General features: G+C 40.9%; 2 protein-coding genes across 3 annotated transcripts in view; one reads left to right on the top strand and one right to left on the bottom strand.

Annotated features, from left to right (window-relative positions):
- Nucleotides 1-4938, top strand: part of rftn1a (raftlin, lipid raft linker 1a) — a 45018-nt gene extending 40080 nt beyond the window's left edge. For both annotated transcript variants that reach the window (XM_074686470.1, XM_074686471.1), the window contains exons 9-10: nucleotides 385-460; nucleotides 749-4938. In XM_074686470.1, the coding sequence (XP_074542571.1) occupies nucleotides 385-460; nucleotides 749-1162 (490 nt within the window). In that variant the 3' untranslated portion in view covers nucleotides 1163-4938. The remainder of the gene's footprint in view (nucleotides 1-384; nucleotides 461-748) is intronic.
- A 126-nt stretch (nucleotides 4939-5064) lies between these two features.
- On the bottom strand, nucleotides 5065-19266 carry oxnad1 (oxidoreductase NAD-binding domain containing 1). The gene is made up of 8 exons (XM_074686472.1): nucleotides 19254-19266; nucleotides 18604-18721; nucleotides 16926-16992; nucleotides 16672-16775; nucleotides 12969-13110; nucleotides 8679-8924; nucleotides 8472-8580; nucleotides 5065-8345 (listed from the first exon to the last, which is right to left on the bottom strand). The coding sequence occupies exons 2-8, from the start codon at nucleotides 18708-18710 to the stop codon at nucleotides 8188-8190; spliced, it is 933 nt and encodes a 310-aa protein (XP_074542573.1). The 5' UTR covers nucleotides 18711-18721; nucleotides 19254-19266; the 3' UTR covers nucleotides 5065-8187.
- Nucleotides 19267-19502: the final 236 nt, after the last annotated feature.

Below are 19502 nucleotides of genomic sequence, written 5' to 3' on the forward strand. Positions count from 1 at the left end.
CTTCAATCCTGCCTTTGTCCTTTTTTTTTGTTTTACATTTGATCGCATTGAATGTGATCTTAAATCAGCTAGAACTAATTACAATGTGTGTCTTATTGTTTTGGGGATTAGAGCCCACAGTGTGGCTTAGATACACCAGACAGATGGTTGAGATCTTACAAATCATGATCGTATGCTCATCTCAACATGAAACCGGCTTTGAAATCTGTCGGAGCTGCTGGGAATAAAAAAAAACAGTCGCTGGTGTGCTGTAGTCTTGTAACCTGTCACGTCTCAGACCTCAAAGAAGCTGGATTTAGACATACATAGAGAAGTGCCGACACTTCAGAATATAACATAACAGGTATCAGTCGTTAAGTGCTGCTCTTTTCTTTTTTTCCGCAGTGACGGGAGTTTGTCGACAAAGCAGATCCTCTTCCTTCAGAGACCTGTTTTGCAGCGCAAGAGAAAAGACTTCAAGGTTTGCTCCCCTTTGTCTTCCATCTTCGCTGTGGATCTGTCACTCGTCTCTGTTGTGCCTTTAGGATATGTCATTAAAAAGTCATGTTACTAAATATGGGATGTACAGCAAATATAAACCCACTCAGGAGGAGTCTAAGAATAGGCAGGTAGCCGACCTGAAAGTGTACAGGAGAAGGGCGTCAATGAAGGATGCTTTGTTGCAGTTTGTCAGGTGTCTGAAGAGATGGAAAGAAAAAGAAACAACACAAAGTGTAAAACTGTCTCACACACATCTCCCTGCTTTCAGATGCTGAACCTCAGGGGTCGCAGCAAGGCAAAGAAAAAATCCAGCGGAGAAACACAGGAGGACAGAGAGGACGGGTCCCCCATGATGGAGACGGAGATGGACAGGTGGAGAAGGATCTCAATAGAGGAGGAAGACGGGGCGGAGAGGAGGAAGAGCAGGGACAGCCTCCAGAGAGGTGAAGAGGAGAGTGAGGAGGAGGAAGGACTGTATCAAAGGAGGCTCTCGTTCCTGCCAGGAAGCAGAGTCTATGTTGAAGATCAGGAAGAGGAGACGGACATCGACGAGATCCTGCGGTCCAATCAGGAGAAGTGTGTGAGATGGACGGACGTTTGTAAGAGGGATGAAGGAGGGGTGATAGAGGAGGTGAAGACGGAAGAGAGGATCAGACAGCAGCTGTTTTCAGGCGTCTGTTGACACATTGGGCACAGGATGGAAACTTTCTACTCTGTCAAAACCGCCTTTGAAAACTTTTAGTTGCTCCGTGGAGAGCTGTACTGTATCCCGTCATCGTGTACAGTTCCTGCTTTGGTCTGCTCTGATCTAGATGTTCTCACTCTGTGAGGCTTTGAGCTCGTAGCCCCGATGAAAGGGAAAGTATTGTGCAGCTCTCTACTTTGGGTCAGTGTTGCTCTGTGATGTCTGTGATGAAATGAAACTGTACAAGGCTGTAAGAGTAGAGCAAAGGACAGAGGAAAAGCCTTCTACAACATTTAATAGCTTGTCCGCGTTTCCAGGACGGGTATATGTCAAGTCAAAATGAGCTTTTCAGATTTCCACAATCACACTCCTCTTAAAAAGGTTTTAATCTGTGGAAAGTTACCATAATCCCATTGACTGTGGCAGAAACGTAGCCAATACGGAGTGAGTAAGAAGTGAAAATGAGAGAAATGATTTCCTCAGTGTTTATGTTAGGAACAGCAAAAATCTTCACACATTCACTACTCGGGCAGGTGCGTCAGACAAAGACATTAAAGTCCAAATTAACAAAAGAAAGTTCCCGCACACCGGCCAACCGCCAGAAAGAAAAAACTTTAATACAACATTTTGGTCATAGACCTTTTTCAAGCAAATGTTCATTTGTTCATTTAAATACCCCAAAATCTCTAAATAACTATCCAAATACATGTTTTATACTTCATATTCATGGGAAGATTGATCCTGCTTTCCTTTTTGTGTCCATGATGAGAAAAAGGTGAGGATACTGAGAAAATTACGGAGCACAAAAACAGACAATCTACACAATGGCGTGACTCGAGGCAAAGTGGACGATGCTGATGACCGTGTAGCTCTTAACTTCAAAGCCCCCTCTTTTTTCTTACATACATATATTGATTGGCGTCGTTAAGTCGAAACAACGCAAGTCAAGAACCGTTTAAGTCAGGAACCTCCTGTACATTGTTCATTTGCAATTAACATTTGCTTGAAAAAGGTCTATGACCAATGCGATGTAATAAAGTTCTTTCTACAAGTTGGCCAGTGTGAAGGAACTGTCTTATATCAATGTTTATGTTAAAACCAATTCAAAAAAGAGAACTGTAACCAAGTGCTAAACCACTTGTCTTCCAGTGTGTGAAACAAAAATAAAAAAAAAGAGACTCTAACCTACAACACTGACAAAAAAGAACAACAAAACCAGCAACAAGTCCCAAACGTGTGTGTGTGACTCAAGCGGCAACCTCTGGTCAAAGAATATGAGACAATACAAAAGTGCTAAAATCTGCTGTTTCTCGAGTGTCCACTTGAGGCTGGCTCTGGAAGTACAAGAAGTCACATACACACCAAGCCAAAAAAAGCTGTTTTCAAAGCAGAAAGTAACCCATTTACAGCCTGGTTCAAAAAACCTCTCCTATCTGAATCACTAATTTCACTATCAGCACTGTACAGGGGTGATTTTTTTTCTAACTCAGCAGTTCAGACGATATTAAGATCATGAGCTCGCCCAATCAGAGGCACAGCTCAGCTCATGTGACTGGCAGAAGCCCTATAGCTGTACTCGAAGCCCCGTCACTTCCAATATGGCCGCGATAGCCGATTTGCTTCATATGTCTGTTTCAGAAACAGACGGGTGAAGTTGGGGAGACTTCGTCCATTAATTAAACAGTCTATGATGTCCAACTCCCGACCTCAAACACTCAGGATTCTGACCTTTCACAGTAAAAGTGATAGTTAAGCTGCAGAAAGGTGAGCTGTCATCAACGATCAACAAAAAGTCTGGATTCAGCGCTGTGCAGGATACTAACCTCTGATTGGTGAGAGGCCCACAATGCTACACCAATCAGGTTTGTTTTATCAAGCAGCCAGGCAGATGGAATGATCCGGACATGAGGAGCACAACACACACATTAAAAACAAAGTGAATCAACGACCCAATCTTAGTGTCCACACACACACTCACTGACTTCAACTTCAGGCTGTCCCACTGTCAAACTGTGAAGTGTGTTTGACTGTTTGAGCCCTTTATGAAGCCTAACTGGTAGTGGGCATATTTTCAGACTTATCATGAAGGAATTACCCATAATTCCAAATGCTGCTCAGGTGAGCTGCATAATGACATACACGTCTTGTGAGTAGTCTTTCCTTGCAGACTTGTGCTTTCAACCACTTTCCAGGTCATGTCAGTTGAGTCTGTGAGGGTTACGCTGGAGAGAAGCAGCTGTGGCTTCAACAATCTGAGAGATGACGTTGATAATCAATTCACCTTTTTCTTATAAATGGCGCCCTGTTGAGCTGGAGATCTACAGATGATCCTCAGAGTGACACTGTCTGTCTGTGGATAAATTATCTAAAATTGTCTTGTATGAGTAATAATGCTGCATATGGACTTTGGACTTGTATGACATGGCAGATTTTTGCAAACTAGATTTTGATCATAAATATCCTAAATGTTCTCTCTGGGTCAGAAAATGTCACTGTGGATATCTGAAATGCTCATTTTGATAAAGAAGACCTTGATTACCTCATATATCTCCAGCTGAGCTGTTAAATGTTAAAAGGTTACTTTTACTTTCTGAGGATGTAAAGATAGCTGACATTAAGTTTTGACTTGGACATGTAAACTTTCAGACATCTGAAGATGAAAAACATGTCTGTAAGAATGTTATTGTGAATAACTTTGATTAGATTTCTTACTTTTGAAAATGTAATTTTGACTTGGAGAAATGCTGTTAAGGATATTGACGATGAAGTTCCTGAAGTTTGTTTGGATTAAGTGTAAACACAGCGTATGATTAGTCTCCCATTCAGGCCTTAAACTCTACTGTCCCGTTGCAGTAGTTCACTACTTTCTGTGATATGACTGTTAAAAAAGGGAGCACTGACCTCCCTGGGTTGTTATTAAATTTGTTTGTAAAGTGTTTTTAAAGAAAGAAACAAGAAGGGACATGATAACAGAGCATGTTAGCTTGAATGACACATTAATGCCCATCTGCTGTGGCTGATGAAGGTTTAAATCAAACGTACATCAGAATCAGCTTTAACACCAGATCATGATTAATAAAAAAGAATCCCAGTTGTTTAAATTCTACTTACATGTATTTCACTTAAGTTACACAGTAACTTGTTCCCAATCTGATCAAAAATTGAGTTTTTTTTATTAAAGTTTATAGATTTTTACATTTTTTGTTATTGCGCTGCTTTTCATGTCAATTTATGAGATTGTGAGTTCAATCATTAAAGGGGTAGTTCATGTAAATGTCAGTGAAAGTCATCTGATTCTGGTTAAACTCAGTTTATTTAAGAGGTGGTTTGAAGGGATTTGGGGGTTGCAGCTAATTTTGGAAAAATGTGGAGGAAAAATTACTTTTGTTTGTGATGCGCTAAGCGCAAAACACAAAAATCCCTTCATGTGAGTACAGTCCATGTTTTTTTTTAAGAGACTGTTTCTTCAAATGAAAACAGGGAGATCGATGGTTATCTAGAGCGACTTTAACACTGCCTCCAGGAAAAACATGATGCTGTTATTAATTTTTCATTCAATGCTGGGAACAAAACCAAAATTGTGTGCTTTGTTTGATCTCCCAAGAAAAGAAACTGACTAAAAAAAAAAAACTATGATTTCTGGGAGCTGACCCACACACAGTTTCTCCTTAAAAAGTGTAAATTAGAAATGATTTCTCTGTGACATTTCCTGGATGAGCTGTGTAGTGTGTGAGAAATGTGACACTCTAGTCTTAATATAAAAGCAGAGGTCAATAAAGTGTTCGGAAACAGACTGAGTCAATTTCCTTTATTTCCTCACATGAGGAAGAAATGCAGAAACAACTCGAAAATGAGTCTGAAGAGCGTGACCCCCCCACTGAGAAACAACAAGAAGGAGCTCGCTCCCATCTCCGAGGGATGTTCAGTGATCCGAGCCAATCAGAGACCACCTGGAGGTTCCATTACAGTGCACCATGGGATACTCACTTCACCATGTTAATAGGTGTGTGAATGTGTGTGATTGAGTTAAATGTGTGTGTGAGATAGGCACTGGATGTATGTAACACAGAGAGAGCACGAGTCAACCAGGCAGGGGCACCGGCCAGTGAGTGGGAGGATGAAGTCCCTGACTCTGAAAATACACAACACGTGAGGTTTACATGTGAGTGAAACATTCGTTTAAACAAATTAAAATCTACAGCTCTGCAAATAAATATCAGTTCTTTCATTAGATAAACAGAGTAAAACATTTCCAAGAACACATCTTATAAAAGAAGAGGAGGTATCATGATTGAAAAAATAAGCCACTCATCAAACACTCATCAAACACTCATGAACACTGTAAAATAACAGTACAGGATGTTGTAGTTTGCCCTGCTCTTCTATATCTGAAGATTTTCAAAATAAAAGTTTAAAAATGCACATTTTACAAAACAACCCTCACTTGTTTGCCAAGAGTCAGACAAAAGGATCATAGCATATGCTCATCAGTCTGCGCTGTGTGAAGTTAAGCCATGAATTCAGCAGAGTGTGGCTGTTTTCCAACTTCTCCAAAGCGTGACGCATCGTGTTTCATACTTGATTCTGATTGGTCTGTACAGTGCAGCAACTGTTTGTTATTTCTGAATATCATACATTTTTTTAAAAATCTTTTTTTGGCTTTTGCGCAATAGAGGCGGCTGGTGGAGGGAGCAGGAAACATGGTGTGATTGGGGAATGACGTGGGAATGACACCACAGGCTGGATTTGAACCCAGGCCAACCTCATGGAGCATGACCTAGACCAGTGGTCCTCAAAATATTTTCACAATGTACACCTTGTGAATTTTGTTTTTCTTGCCAAGTTCCTAACTAGCAGAAAAAAAAAGACGTAAAACACAGCGCTGTACCGTTACTGTCTGATTAATCTAACACTCTTTATTAGCAGCCACTGAGGATGTGCTGACTTCATGTTGCTGTTGGCTAATTTCTCCCTGCAGTGGGTTGCAACTTGTGGATGTGAACCCCATTACGCACATTCTTCAAAATATTGATAGAATTTTGCTGCTTCTGGTTCTGCCTCCATCTTTACAGCAGCATTGCTGCTTGGCCTCAAACACAACACTGTTATCTATGCTGTTATCCTGGTATAAGGGAGAGTCTTAACTTAAACTTGTATTTGATTAAATTACTGATTGCAGGGTTTCTCCTGGGTTTACAGCATTGAGGGGGCAGTGACGTTGTTGGCAGTGGGGGGGCACAGGAGAGCAGCGAGCAAGTGTTGGATCTTCACGGAAAAAGTGTTGGGACATGTTTCTTTTGGTGTTTTTTTCCAGATCTCTGTCCGCTATACTGAATGCACTTGTCTGTGTGTGTAAATTCCTGCACGTGTTTGTGTCTGTGAATGCGGTGGGGTGGAACTTCACCGTGCACAAAAGATCTGCGAGATGTGAAAAATGCGAATCCCAAGGATGTTCAAATGTCATCCCATTATGAAAATTAGATAAATAACATGAGGCTATTCAGTCTGTCAGATTAAAAAAAAACAACAAGATTCAGACCTGATTTATGAGAAAGGGAACTCTAAATCGCTTCTGCTGTGATCTGGCACTGTATGGAAAAGAAAATTAACTCGACTTCTACGGGGGCGGGCCACCCCCCTTATATAATTTCCCCAACAGTAGGGGAAATACTGGATTGAATAAATAGCCTTAAAGGATTTTTTCTTGGTTTCTGTTTTTTGAATACACATCTTTGAATCTTGCGTACCCACATTTGAGAACCACCAGCCTAGACCATGAGGCCATATGTGTTTTGATATCTTAGAATTCAATGGATTACCTGTAAATATATCAGAATACTGAAGAGAGTTCTGGTCAAGTTGATGTTTGTTTACAGTAGAGAGCAAAGAAAAGAGATGAAAACAGCAGATAAAGGCAGGAGGAGTTAGATGCCCTTGACAGTGTAACAAAAACCCATTACAAACCAGATCACAGTATAGGGGAAAAGAGGTTTTTAAAGACTCATGGAGGAAAGTGAAAATGTCACAAACTCTCTGAAAGTCGGGAAGGTATGGCCCTGATTAATGTTGTCCTCTTCACCTGTAGGCATTTCCTGTTTAACGTCAGGAATAAAAGCTAAGCTAGCTCATCTTAAACTCATAGAGAGCCAAGTTCAAACACAGTGAAAGGTATGATTATTTCCCAATCAGAAAATCATATTAAATCATAGGTCATAGTAGTTAAAAAACAGGAGCATATAGTTACAGGACCAGCTTTGGAAAGTGAGAAGAGCCCTGCTTCACGTCTGCTCACCCCGTCGAGGTTACAATTCCCATAACAACCTGCTCACTGTGCACAATCCATGACTCATTCCATCACTGCAAAAGCTAAAAAGTTTAGTTTTAAACATAAGAACATGTTACTCTAACATGAGGAGATTTAAACAGAGATTTTTCCTAAACTTCTTGGGAGTAGTTTGGATGAAAAGCTTGTTTAAAGCTAAGCTAACTGCTAAAAGACATCATCTTCTTCTCTAACTCTTGGCATAAAGTGATCAAATGTGCTGTTCACAATAGTCTAATTATCGCTGGAAGAAATGCGTGCATAGGTAAATCAGTGGGTAACCGTTTCTGGATGTTTGGGTTGATTCTGCTCCAGCATCTCTTCAGGCAGCAAACACAAACTGGAAATGAGCTCAGGTTTGGAGATGTGAAACACGTAGTGTCACAATTGCTGCCACGTCCACTGAGGCTGAAAAATATGCAGCCAAAGTTGAGATTTTTTCAGCGTGTTCAGTCGTCCTTTCAGATCTGAAGGAATAAAAACCATCTCTGTAGTCTTTGTGAGTCAGCTGCCGGATCAGGAGTGGGCGGTCCCACCGGTCCCCCACAGATCAGGCACAGGTTACAGCAGCAGCAGAATCTCCTCAAGCTTCCAGCGTTTATTTAAAGTCCATATCTGTAGAAAAATTCAAGTTTGACTCAATTCACATCACATCTCTGCTGCAGCCGCCATGAGGAAAATCCTGCAGGCTCTTCAGGATCTACCACCACTTCTCGAAGAGGATTCTGTCTGCGGGGAGGCCGAGGTCTGTGAGGGTTTTTGACACTGCTTCGATCATGGGTGGCGGCCCACACAGGAAGCACAAAGTCCTCTGCGGGTCCACGTGAGCCCGCAACTCCTCCTCTGTGATCCTTCCACCTGTGCAGACACGAGGAGTTGATGGAGTTATCAACGTATGGAGCTCTGAGTCTGTTTGACATGAACACTCAAGTTTCTGACAGAGAAAAGTCCATGTGGAGGAGAGTGTGTGTGTGCTTTACTTACGGCTGAGGAATGGCTGGAGGTGCTGGTCGACATCTGCGCTCTGTTGCGTGACGTGGAGGTCACAGGAGATCTTGTCAGGGAACTCCCGACACGCTTCAACGATGGAGTTCTGGGAACGAAGGTCGGCTGTCATGTATTTGTAACAGATTTTCTTGACAGAATGTACAAGCGTCCTACATTTCTCTACAGATACACAACCCAGCACACCTTAAAGAGCAGCTCCTGTGTGTTCTTGGCGCTGTAGAGCAGGTGGGCGGAGCCTATGTTGTAGTCACGCCCACCTGATGCCTGGTTGAGATGCAGCAGATCTGTTGTGTGCAGCAGAATGGAGTACAAGGGGTTGATCCCGACGCCACCGGCCACCAGCAGCAGATCCACGGCCGGGTCAGAGGGAGAGGGCTGGAAGAAGAAGTCTCCACCCACACGCATCGCCACCTGGGAGCCGACCGTACACTGAGGGAGGGAGGGATGACGCATGAAACAGTGGAATATGATGGCATGTTCAGCCTCACTGAGCTGACACTTCAGCTCCAAATGATCTCTTTTCTTGGCAGCTGAAATAAATCTGAAACAGGAAACAAATTCCAAGAAAAATACAGCATCTGGTGAACTCTGCTGCTGCCCCAGGAAACAGTAAAAGCTCGTTTTAGATCCACACACATACAAACACAACAAACCTTTGCTGAGCTGCAGGGGGAAGTGATTTCACAAGTTGGGCAGAGAAGGTCTTTTGAAGTCATAAGAAGCTGTAAATATGCCTCCGTCTGCTTTTCTACACATGTGAGCACACATACTCATAACAACAATGCTCACACTCTTAATCTGCTGTCATGGTCCCTGCGCTATTCCTGCTCGCAGAGAGGAGTCAGAGCGCAAATATCAAACACACACATCATCAAAAGATCCCAGAGCACAGAGCTGTAAGAGTCTGAACACATCACAGCGCTCTCTGGTACTTATTTACACACGGCGCACTAGCTCAAAGCTATTTATTAGGGCCCATCATCAAACACAGCAGCCGCAAACAAACACGGCGAGTACAGAAACGGAAGGGAAAGGTAAGCAGAGAGGAAACTGTGTTCGTTTTACACGACCACTGACACACATGGATTAAATAAACGTTAGAGACAAAACACTTTTCTATAGAGTGACTTCTGTTCTTTATCATTTATCTTTTTACAGCTTCATAATATTTTCATACAGCCTTGTATGAAGGGAGGGGGCATAGTCATGAAGTCAACCCAACATACAGCGTTAAAGTCAAAGGTATGTCAGAGAGCCTGTTAGCTAAAACATAAGGCTGCATGCAGTTGAGAGCTGATGACAAATCAGTAAAAACAGAAAGAAGCATGAGTTCTCATTCCTTCCAAATTTAACCACCAGATTTAGCAAAGTTGCCGTGGCATCCTTCATGATTTCACGCTGTTGATAACCAAACCAGAGAGGGTCAACAACTGAGCACAAAGGACAAGGCTGAAAACAAATCCTGGAGAGTGAATGTCTGTGATCTCTCTGAGGCAGCACAGAAACAGCCATGGCTCTGTAGTGGAAATCAATGCATGCATCAGTGTTCAAAAACCACTGGTAAAAATCACTGTCTGTGAAAACAGTTTGTTCCTCCGTCCAAAAATACACGCTAAAAATCTATAATCAAAGAAGAACTGAACAACATGTTCCAGAAATTCTGCTGCTTCATCAGAGGCCGAGCTCGTGAACTTTGACATTCTGGCTGGAAATCATTGTGACCGTGTCCTCTAGGCTCAACGTGGGGGCGATGATCTGGCTTATTGTCGGTGTAAAGTTTAAAAGCCAGAATAACTGATGGTAAGGTGGTGTATGATGTGTATTTTAGCAAAACAAAGTCAAAAAACTTTTCAATTCTGCAAATTTAACATCAATAAGACTCCATAGTTATCGATTCGGGTTGCTCAACTTGCTTCCTCAAAAAAAAAAAAAAAAAGGTAAAAATGACCCTGTTGTTGATGCTGTCATCAGATACAAAACAGATATAATTTCTTCAAGGAAGTTTCTTGTTTCAATATTTGATGTTGTCATAAAGTCTGAAATTTAAGATATTACTTTTGGGCTGCACAGCTAAAACTTTTAATAATTAAGATGATGATTAAGATTCTGCATGTACTCACTGACTCACCGCTGAAAAGTAGGGGTGGGCGATACTGGGAATTTTGGGTACCAATAAAACAAAATTTTAACTGTATAAGAGTAGTAAAATCATTATTCTACCACCACAATTGTTTTGGGAAAAGAAATCACAGGTGTAAAATAACAAAAAGTTCCCTCCCATTTGCACAGAGAAGCAGCAGATGGAGGAAAGTAAAGTAAATTGCTGGATGACATAAGAGAAAATGCAGTATCGATCTCATCCCGCTAGTATCGATCCGACACCAATACTCATCTTGGTTCCGATACTATCTATAATTAGATCAATACGCCCACCCCTACTGACAAAAGATTCAGGTGGGCTTTACACTAATTTCTACGACTCTGGTAAAATAAACTATCGATCCGGTGATATTGACATACGGAGACGCGTATTTGTCCATGACTCCGCATCTTTTTTGAAAACGGGTCTGCAGGTGGATATCTGCATATCCGTCTTCATGCCGTACTTGGTATAAAGAGATAAGTCCGGAAAAGACGGTGACGTCATAGCGCCCTTCCTACTCCCCGCCCCCCAACCCACGTTGTCACACACAACAACAACAACAACAATGGCGACAGGCGGACTGATTCTGATATTGTTCCAGCAGCTACAAATACTGCTTCGACTGTTATATCAACATTTTCTCAGAGAGCATGAACAACACCAGCTATGGCAACAACAACAAGTGCTCATGCAGAGATGCAGCATGTTACACGTGCATAAGCACTTGTTGACGTGGAATCCGCCTCGGAGCAGAACCAGAAGGCCAACCCGACGACAGTTTTGCGTTGTTACGTAAATGCACAAGCCTATGCACAATACGATGTGTAAACAGCGATACATGTTTTGATGCCAACGCCAAGACGATACGGGGCCGTCCTCGTGTGAGGAGGGCCTGAGTACTCGACCCCTAAAGACCCCACCTTTCACAGATGTCCCTCTGAACCAAACAAGTAAGGCTGAATGGACTTAAACTACACTAAAATCAAGAGAAAAATAAAGATTTATTTGGATCATCCAAAGTAAACTCAGCTCTAATTAATATTGAATTCGTAAAGGATTTCATACCCTCGCACTTAGATACAGGTTTCATAAAAAGGTTAATTATTTTATACCAACTTCTCAAGAGTGGGAGCTGTAAGTCATTCCAAGATAAGAAGGGACTCGTGCTTCAAAACAACCACTTTTTCAGGTATTTACAGCTCAGAAACTTTTTTAACCAAACACACAGGATGGGAGAGTTATGAATCAATCTCCAATTGAAACTTTCTTGATAAAAACAATCAGATGATAGGGAGAAAAATTTGAAATGAGTTTAAATACTAAGCAACACATTAAAGAGAGATGGGAAACAGAGTTAACGCAGACGCATCACTGGACCCTTAGGAGGACATATGTTCTGAGGCACATTCAGTCAGCACTTCAAATGAATAGAATAGAATAGAATAGAATAGAATAGAATAGAATAGAATAGAATAGAATAGAATAGACTTTATTAATGGAGGGAGTTAAAGAGGAAGGTTGTCACCAGATTTTTCAGGACAGCAGAAATAGTTGCCAAAATGAGCCCAACATTTTCAAGCAGCTAGGCAACCACACACACATTCTGAGATGGTGTTTTTGGGCTTTTAAAGAAGTGTTTCACCAAGACTTCACCAAAACTTCACCAAGGATCTGAGAGTGGCATTGTTAGGTGGGACACCAGGGGGAATTGATGGAAGAGGGAAAAAGTACTCTCAACAAATACTTCTGAGATCAGCGGTCTTTTGGGAGGTGGAGCTTTGCCCTGGACATGTTGGTGAATAAAAGTGCCTCAATCCCTGAGAAGAAACAGTAACCCTCTCCACTCTTTATTTTTTAAACTTTTTATTCCCTCTCATTTATTTATTTATTTATTTATTTATTTATTTATTTATTTATTTATTTATTTATTTATTTATCTATTCATTTATTTATTCATTATTTTATCAAATATATGTCTGTATGTCTTCCTTTTTCATTTTATAAATATTATTTCACTCTGTTACATTTTGTAAAATGTATTAATGACTGTATAAGCTGCCTTAACTAAACAACAAAAAAAAATAGTGTGTTGTTTTGCACTATTTTCAATAAAACACAAGAATTTAGTGTTTTATGCGCCTAAAATGTTAGTTTCTGGTTGCATTTCACACATTTCAAACTTTTTAGGTCCTGAAGATGTAGATTTAGGATGAAACCATATGGTTTACATCAACAATAAATACTAAGTGAAGGATGAAAAGGATGCCAACTGGCTGCTGTTAATGTCTATGATGTGTTTCTTAATAAAAAGTGTTTTTATAATCACTCACCATGGTGTGGACCCAGTGTGCTGGAGGGTGTTTTGTGTATTTGACAGCCAGTTCCACGATGCCCTCCCTCTGCAGCAAACCTGGACTGGAGCACATAGAGAAACCTCCAACTGTCTCCACTCCAGGGATGAAGAAATCCACCCTGGCACAAGAAAACAAAACAAAGTCAGTCAGTTAGTTACCCAGCCAGTCTTTAAATGTCTGTAATGTTTTCCTGTTTTTAATAAAGGTACAACACAAAGTCTGAGCCTGTATGTTGTTCCCCTGTTTGAGATGTAGCTGACTTTGCAGATTTTTAAACAACAGTTCATTCAAAAGCAGTAAAAATGCACAATACAGAGGGTCAGAGTGGGAAAGAAGACAGCGTGTTGCCCTTTGACCTCTGTGTAGAGCGCAGCCTGTTCCAGAAACCAAAAAGAACAAAAGCAAAACTTCCTACAACTTAGTTTAAACAACGCGTGGTGTCCCCCGTCTACACCCAACGCGGTCACATCTGTCTGTCAGCAAACAGCGCAGAGCTCCTTTAGAGGAAACAGCTGAACAGTTGGTGTAATGTTCCTCCAACACAATGACCCACTGTTACACTGGAGAAACACACTGACTGCACAGCCCTCACAGGCATCATAAATATGGATCCGCTGTGAAGACGCACACATATGTTCCGCCCACCTCCTCCTTCTTCTCCTCCTCCTCTCCCACCTGGCTTGCAACAACTTCAGTCTTTTTTCACAGAAACACAGAAACTTCAGGATCTCCATCTATTTACATTCATTATCAGCCGCCACAGGGCAACCGGCTGCCGGTTTTACATCTCACCACCACCCACCAACAGTATGGGCTCGTGTACGTAAACTGCATGAGCAGGGAGCACTAATGAACACTGGCAACACTGTTTGATAGACACTGAGTCAGAGCGAGCTCTGCCTGAATCAAAGAAAAACTCCACTTGCTGTTATGACTAAAATGCACTTGAAGCTGGCCTGACGATAGGTTTTAGTGAAGCACCAGTTAAACAAACACTGTTGGAGGGAAACCAGCTGCTCACAGCACCAAGCAAAGCAAGTCAGCTGCTCTGAATATCTGCCCTGTATCAGCAGAGAGAAGTGAGTTTGCTCAAAATCCATTTTTAACAACAAGAAACGTCCCAAGTCTCCCTTCTAGACACATGCCTGATTGTAATCTACACTTTTAAATAAGATTATCAGCGCCAATATTGCTGCTTACAGGTTATTTTCAATTGCTACTTCTTAGTTTCCCGATCAGGTCGTCTGGGTTGATTCATAGCACGACTAGGTCTCTATGACAACACCACGCTGGCTGATGAAGTTTAGTAGAGAGAAGAGAGATCTGTGTTTTTCTCTGCCGAAAACAATTTCTGTGATTAATTTTGTAGTGATGGTGGACACTGAAGCCCAACTGTCAGACATAAAAAGGACAGAAGAGCAGAAGAAAGCTAAACAGGAGAGTGATACAGCCTGAGCTAGAGGCTGACACAGGGGCTAATCTGTTTGTGATAATGTCCATACCAACCCACATGCAACAGTTATTCAGCAGTGGTCTGTTCATGCATACAAACTGACACTGTTTACTTAATGTCATGTTAGCCTACAGATACGTCAGAGCACCAGGCTGCCGATAGCACTACACATAGCCAGCAACTACAATGTTTGCTTGATGTAGGCCTGTCATGATAATCAATAAATCGATTAACAGAGCGATAAATAAAAACGTCCTCGGTAAGTTTGCCAGCCTCGATAAACTGACACGTGCATGCATGTTTGTTTTCCTCCTCTCTTTCGACCAAAGAGGCTGAATGAGAAGATGGCTCACTACCTCTATCTTTCCTAACATCGGGGTGCATAGGTTCTATAGCGGATTTATAGCGGATTTATAGCGGAGTGAGCATCTGTCAAAAATGCGATCGTTGGGGTGAAGAAGGGGCTGCTCGCCCGTACACATGGAGAGAGCTGAAGCGAGCGTCCTGAGGGGTAAGGAGGAAACACACGCTAATATGAGTGATGTCACGAAAGATACGGTTCTTAAGCCGCCTGCCACAGTCCCAGTGTGGAAATATTTTGTTTTTTATCAGAATGAACAAAGTGTGAGCTCATGAACACCAACGAGCTGATATGTCGCATTTGTTTGAAAATAGTGGCGACGAAGAAGAAGAAGGAGGGGAGGTGCAGTGGAGCCTTGTTCTTTGACAATCCGCTCTTACTGAGGCTTTTGGTCGGCAAAGTAAATAGAAATAAAAGCGCCAAATGGTGGGCGCTCAAAGACTGCTACATTGCCAAAGAAATGCAGCCCTTCAATACGGTTGAAGGCCAGATATGTTAAAAATGTTTGACAGACAGTACAGATTGACTGGGAAAAAGTACATGTTACAAACAATTCAGGAACTGTATAAACTCCCTTTTATTTAGTTTATATAGTTTTTATTTTTGCTGTTGTTTTTTTTTAGTTTTGTTTTGTCTTAAGAGACAGGGTCTATGTTTTATTGTTTTTGATTAGTATTAATTATTTTCATTGACGTGTATTTTTTTTCTAAAGGGGAGTCCATTCCGTTTTCATTGTATTTTTTTCTCTTTCTTATTTGTTAAATTTATTATATTTTTTGTTTAATCTATTTTATTTAAAAGATCCTGACCTTTTAATTACAGTTAAATACTCTTAAGAAATTAAAGTTTCTTGCTTTTGATATGGTGTACTCACTTCATTATCCCATGTATCATAATTACATCGATGAAAAAATGGAAAAAAACCAAAATAATATTGGCAATAATATCGTTTATCAGCAATAATATTTTGGAAAATAATCATCTAGCAAAATTTGTTATCGTGACAGGCCTAGCTTGATGTCACGTTTCAAACTGTATCACTACATAACTGTACTGATAAATACCTTGCCTTGGTGCACTGGATCCAGTAAAAGTTGTCTTCAACAATAAAAATGTGTTTCAATCCGATCTCCATTTAATTCCAAAACAAGCAAACACCTCGCTAAAAGTATTTTACGACAGTGTGCGTGGGACTCTAGGCCAGAAGGTGGCAGGACAGTCCAATTACAACAGATCCTCCTCATAGCATCTTTAACTTTCTTACTAGAGCTGATCTGAGCAGTTTAACCAGTTGGGAATAGGAAATCATCCTACCCCAATCATTTCAACTCATAACGGACACAATGCTGTTCTTAAGACCCCCCCAACAATCCACAGGCTAACCATGAATGTTCTTTGTTTTATTTCCTCACTCTTAAACTCTTTTGAGAAAGGAAAATCAACATTCAAGCAGCAAGACAAATCAAAGACTAAGTCACCCTCTTGTGGCGACTATGAGCACTGCACCAAGGAAGAAATAAATGACAGATCATTCAGAGAGCAGCAGTGAGTCTGACAGTTTTAACTATTTTGAGGCTTATTATTTTCTTTAGAATAAGGACAAGAGGGAAAGCTTTGTTTGTAGGGGGATGAGGGAAGGTGATTCATGGATTCAACAGTCAAGTTAATCTCCATTCTCTATAATCTCTCAGGATACAGATTTTAAACCACTGAACGTTTACAGGGAGTCTCTGATTAGCCAATAAGACAGTTCCATCACCCAGCTCTGACAGACACTGACAGGATGGAGACTTTTCTTTTGGCTGGTCTTGTAAACAGATGTGTAATGATCAAACATGTCAGAGTGAAGTAAGCTGACTACTCACCACTGTCCCGCTTTGAAGCTGAAGTCTGGATGAACAGCTAATCTCAAGCGCTTCACTGTCTCTGATTCATTCATGATGCCACACACTTGAGCTGGATACAGAGCCTGTGTGAGGCCATCAGTCCAGAACATGATACACACAGACATGAGAACACACGGAGGGAAAAAAAGACAGATCAGAAGCTGGTTAATAATCCTCAGACTGACTATGACTTTGTTGAAACGATTGGATCACAAAGGAAAGTGTTGTCTCACATTTTGTCTGGAGTTGTTTGCCGTTCTCTCTAGATGGTCCATCTGCCGTTTGGAGCTCATGCTTCTCCTGATAAAAAGGAGGCAGTTTTAGCCACTCATCAAATAGTGTCTAATGCAATGAGTGAAGAGCTGCACAGCTGTGAAGAGTGGTTAAAGCTTAAGTGGACTTTGCCCCTTAGGCCAACACGAGAAAATTTAAAAGGCCAGTCCCCCCCAACATCTCAACTCACACCACACTGTGTTGTTATGAAGATAGTTTCATGTGATTCCATCTTAGCTTGTTGGTCGTTGCCATTTTTGTGAGTTTGGTTGAGTTTTGTTAGCACTTCTCAAAATGTTCAAAAAGCTCAAACTTTGTTTTTCTGATTTACTTGAGTTTTCCTGATATTAAGAACATGCAGACACCTGTGCAGGTGCAAGAATTCAACAGGGTATATGCCAAAATCCTGAGGTTGATTTCAATAGCTTTTTAAGACTTTTTCAAAAACCTTTGAAAAAGTTTTAAGACTTTATCGCAACTTTCAGCTGTTGTTGGCATCCACTTTTTAACAGTTGTAGTTTGCAATTTAACAGAAATGATGTAAGCTAAGGAGGAATAAAGCTTGAAAGAACAAATGAAACTAAAGGCAGGTTTATTGACACTCCCACAACAAGAAACAGCAGTTCGAGGCCAACTTGCTGAAGAAAATGAGAAATTATTCAATCATTTTTAAAATTTGGGCCATGTGCCGGAGATAGTGTGATTTGCTTTAATGTTGTATTTAATTTCTCTTTATGAAATTAGAAATGACGTTAATTTATAGCTGGTGTTTATACCGCTCACAATCCTTATTGTTGCATTTTATTGTAACTACAGTCTGTATGTATTTCTTTTATTCTATTCTTTTTTCTTTTTGTATTTTTCTACTGACTCCATTGATTTCTGCTGTTAACACAACAATTTTCCAGTTTGGGATCAATAAAGTAACTCTATTCTTTTCTATTCTACTCTATTTTAGAACTTTATCTGCTGAATGTTTAACGTCCCAATCAGGGGACAGTTGCAAGGAGGAAAATAAATATTCATGGATAGTTTTTGAGTTAAAGCTTGAATACCTATAAAACTTAATACCTCATAAAACCACAATTAAGACTTTTTTAATACTTTTTAAGGCCCTTAATTTTCCCAAAATTGATTTATAAACTTTTAATACTTTTTAAGACCCCGCAGACACCCTGATTCAAGTAATCTTGTAGTTTTCTTGATATCTTGCACCTTGGGATGAGCCACACCACCATAAACAAGACCTGCACAATGACACAACTGGTTAACATAAACTACATAAACTAGTGTATCTTGTTGTTTTTGCCAAGATAACATCTAGGCAGCAGTTGTGATCTGCCTCCTTTACCAGATTTCCAATTTACACAGCGACAAAGAGAAATCTAATCCACAGTCATAAAAAAATCTAAAGAAAACTGATTGTTGGAGAGTTGAAGAATGAAGGACACGAGTTTCATACGTGTACTTGTACAACTCCCAGTCCGGTTTATCAGAGGTCTGGAAAGATTTTTCTTTACGCATCTGGTGTTTCATATATTTGAATGTGTGGCAAATCTGGTGACAGACCAAAGCTGCTGTTAGGCACACTGGGCTTAACACAGAAACACGTTTTCATGGAAAGGAAGTAAAGCTCACCTTGATCCTGAGCTGGAGCCGAGCAGCCGACAACAGAGCAGACCAGCAGCGGGACACTGAAGGCTGAGGCTTCGAGCAGCAGAGGACAAAAAGCAGGGGACACTCATTGCGACCTGGTCTAATGTCAGAGGAGAGGAAAAGAAAACATGTGAGGTGATCCGTCAATGCTTTGGATGCTTTGCTTTTTATTTATTCCTTTTTGGAGTTCAGAAGTTTACTTTTCTTTAGGAAATGATAAACCTTTTGAGCAGCAGGAGCATACTCATAACAAAGCAGCACCAAAGTGGGAAAGCAGAACGATCTAGTATCCCTCCCCTCCACATTCATGTCAGGTAAAAAGCCACCTGGTTACATCATAAACGTGCCTTCACGTTATGAAAACGCTCAATGGCACACCGTGTTCCCTTTTTGTGGAAGAAGATGAACAGTGATAAAAGCTATTTCTTCCTCAGTCCTAAAGAACTGATCCGAGGGCGGCATGGTGTTTAATTGTGAAACTTTAAAACAGTTTGGTGTGACCTCCTCCCTCATCCAGCTGACAGTTAGCTCACCGGTTAGCAACAGCTGCTAGCTCATTAGTGTCGATGCTGACAATATTTGACAGAAACGTAAAATTTTTGAAAACACAAACTGTAGGCGTTTCTTCTTACCGAGATTTGAGGACAAATGTCAAATTTTGTTCATAATTTCCCACGAAATCTTCTGGATAACCTTGGTATTGGTTAATTACATGACTCTCCAATGTGTGTCTTTTTCTACGGTTGTAAACTGTAGCTCACGTCTTCTTCTACTGCAGACTGCACGTGGCAGTTTAGGGAGCGCCCCCTCGTGGCATTTCATGTCGTGCAATTTACTCCATCTAAAAATAAACCCATTCCGTTTTTAAATAGTTTAAAGCC

Source organism: Halichoeres trimaculatus, unplaced genomic scaffold (assembly GCF_033239565.1).
Source record: "Halichoeres trimaculatus isolate MK-OKI-2021-1 unplaced genomic scaffold, fHalTri1.1 fHalTri1_scaffold_14, whole genome shotgun sequence".
Taxonomy (NCBI): domain Eukaryota; kingdom Metazoa; phylum Chordata; class Actinopteri; order Labriformes; family Labridae; genus Halichoeres; species Halichoeres trimaculatus.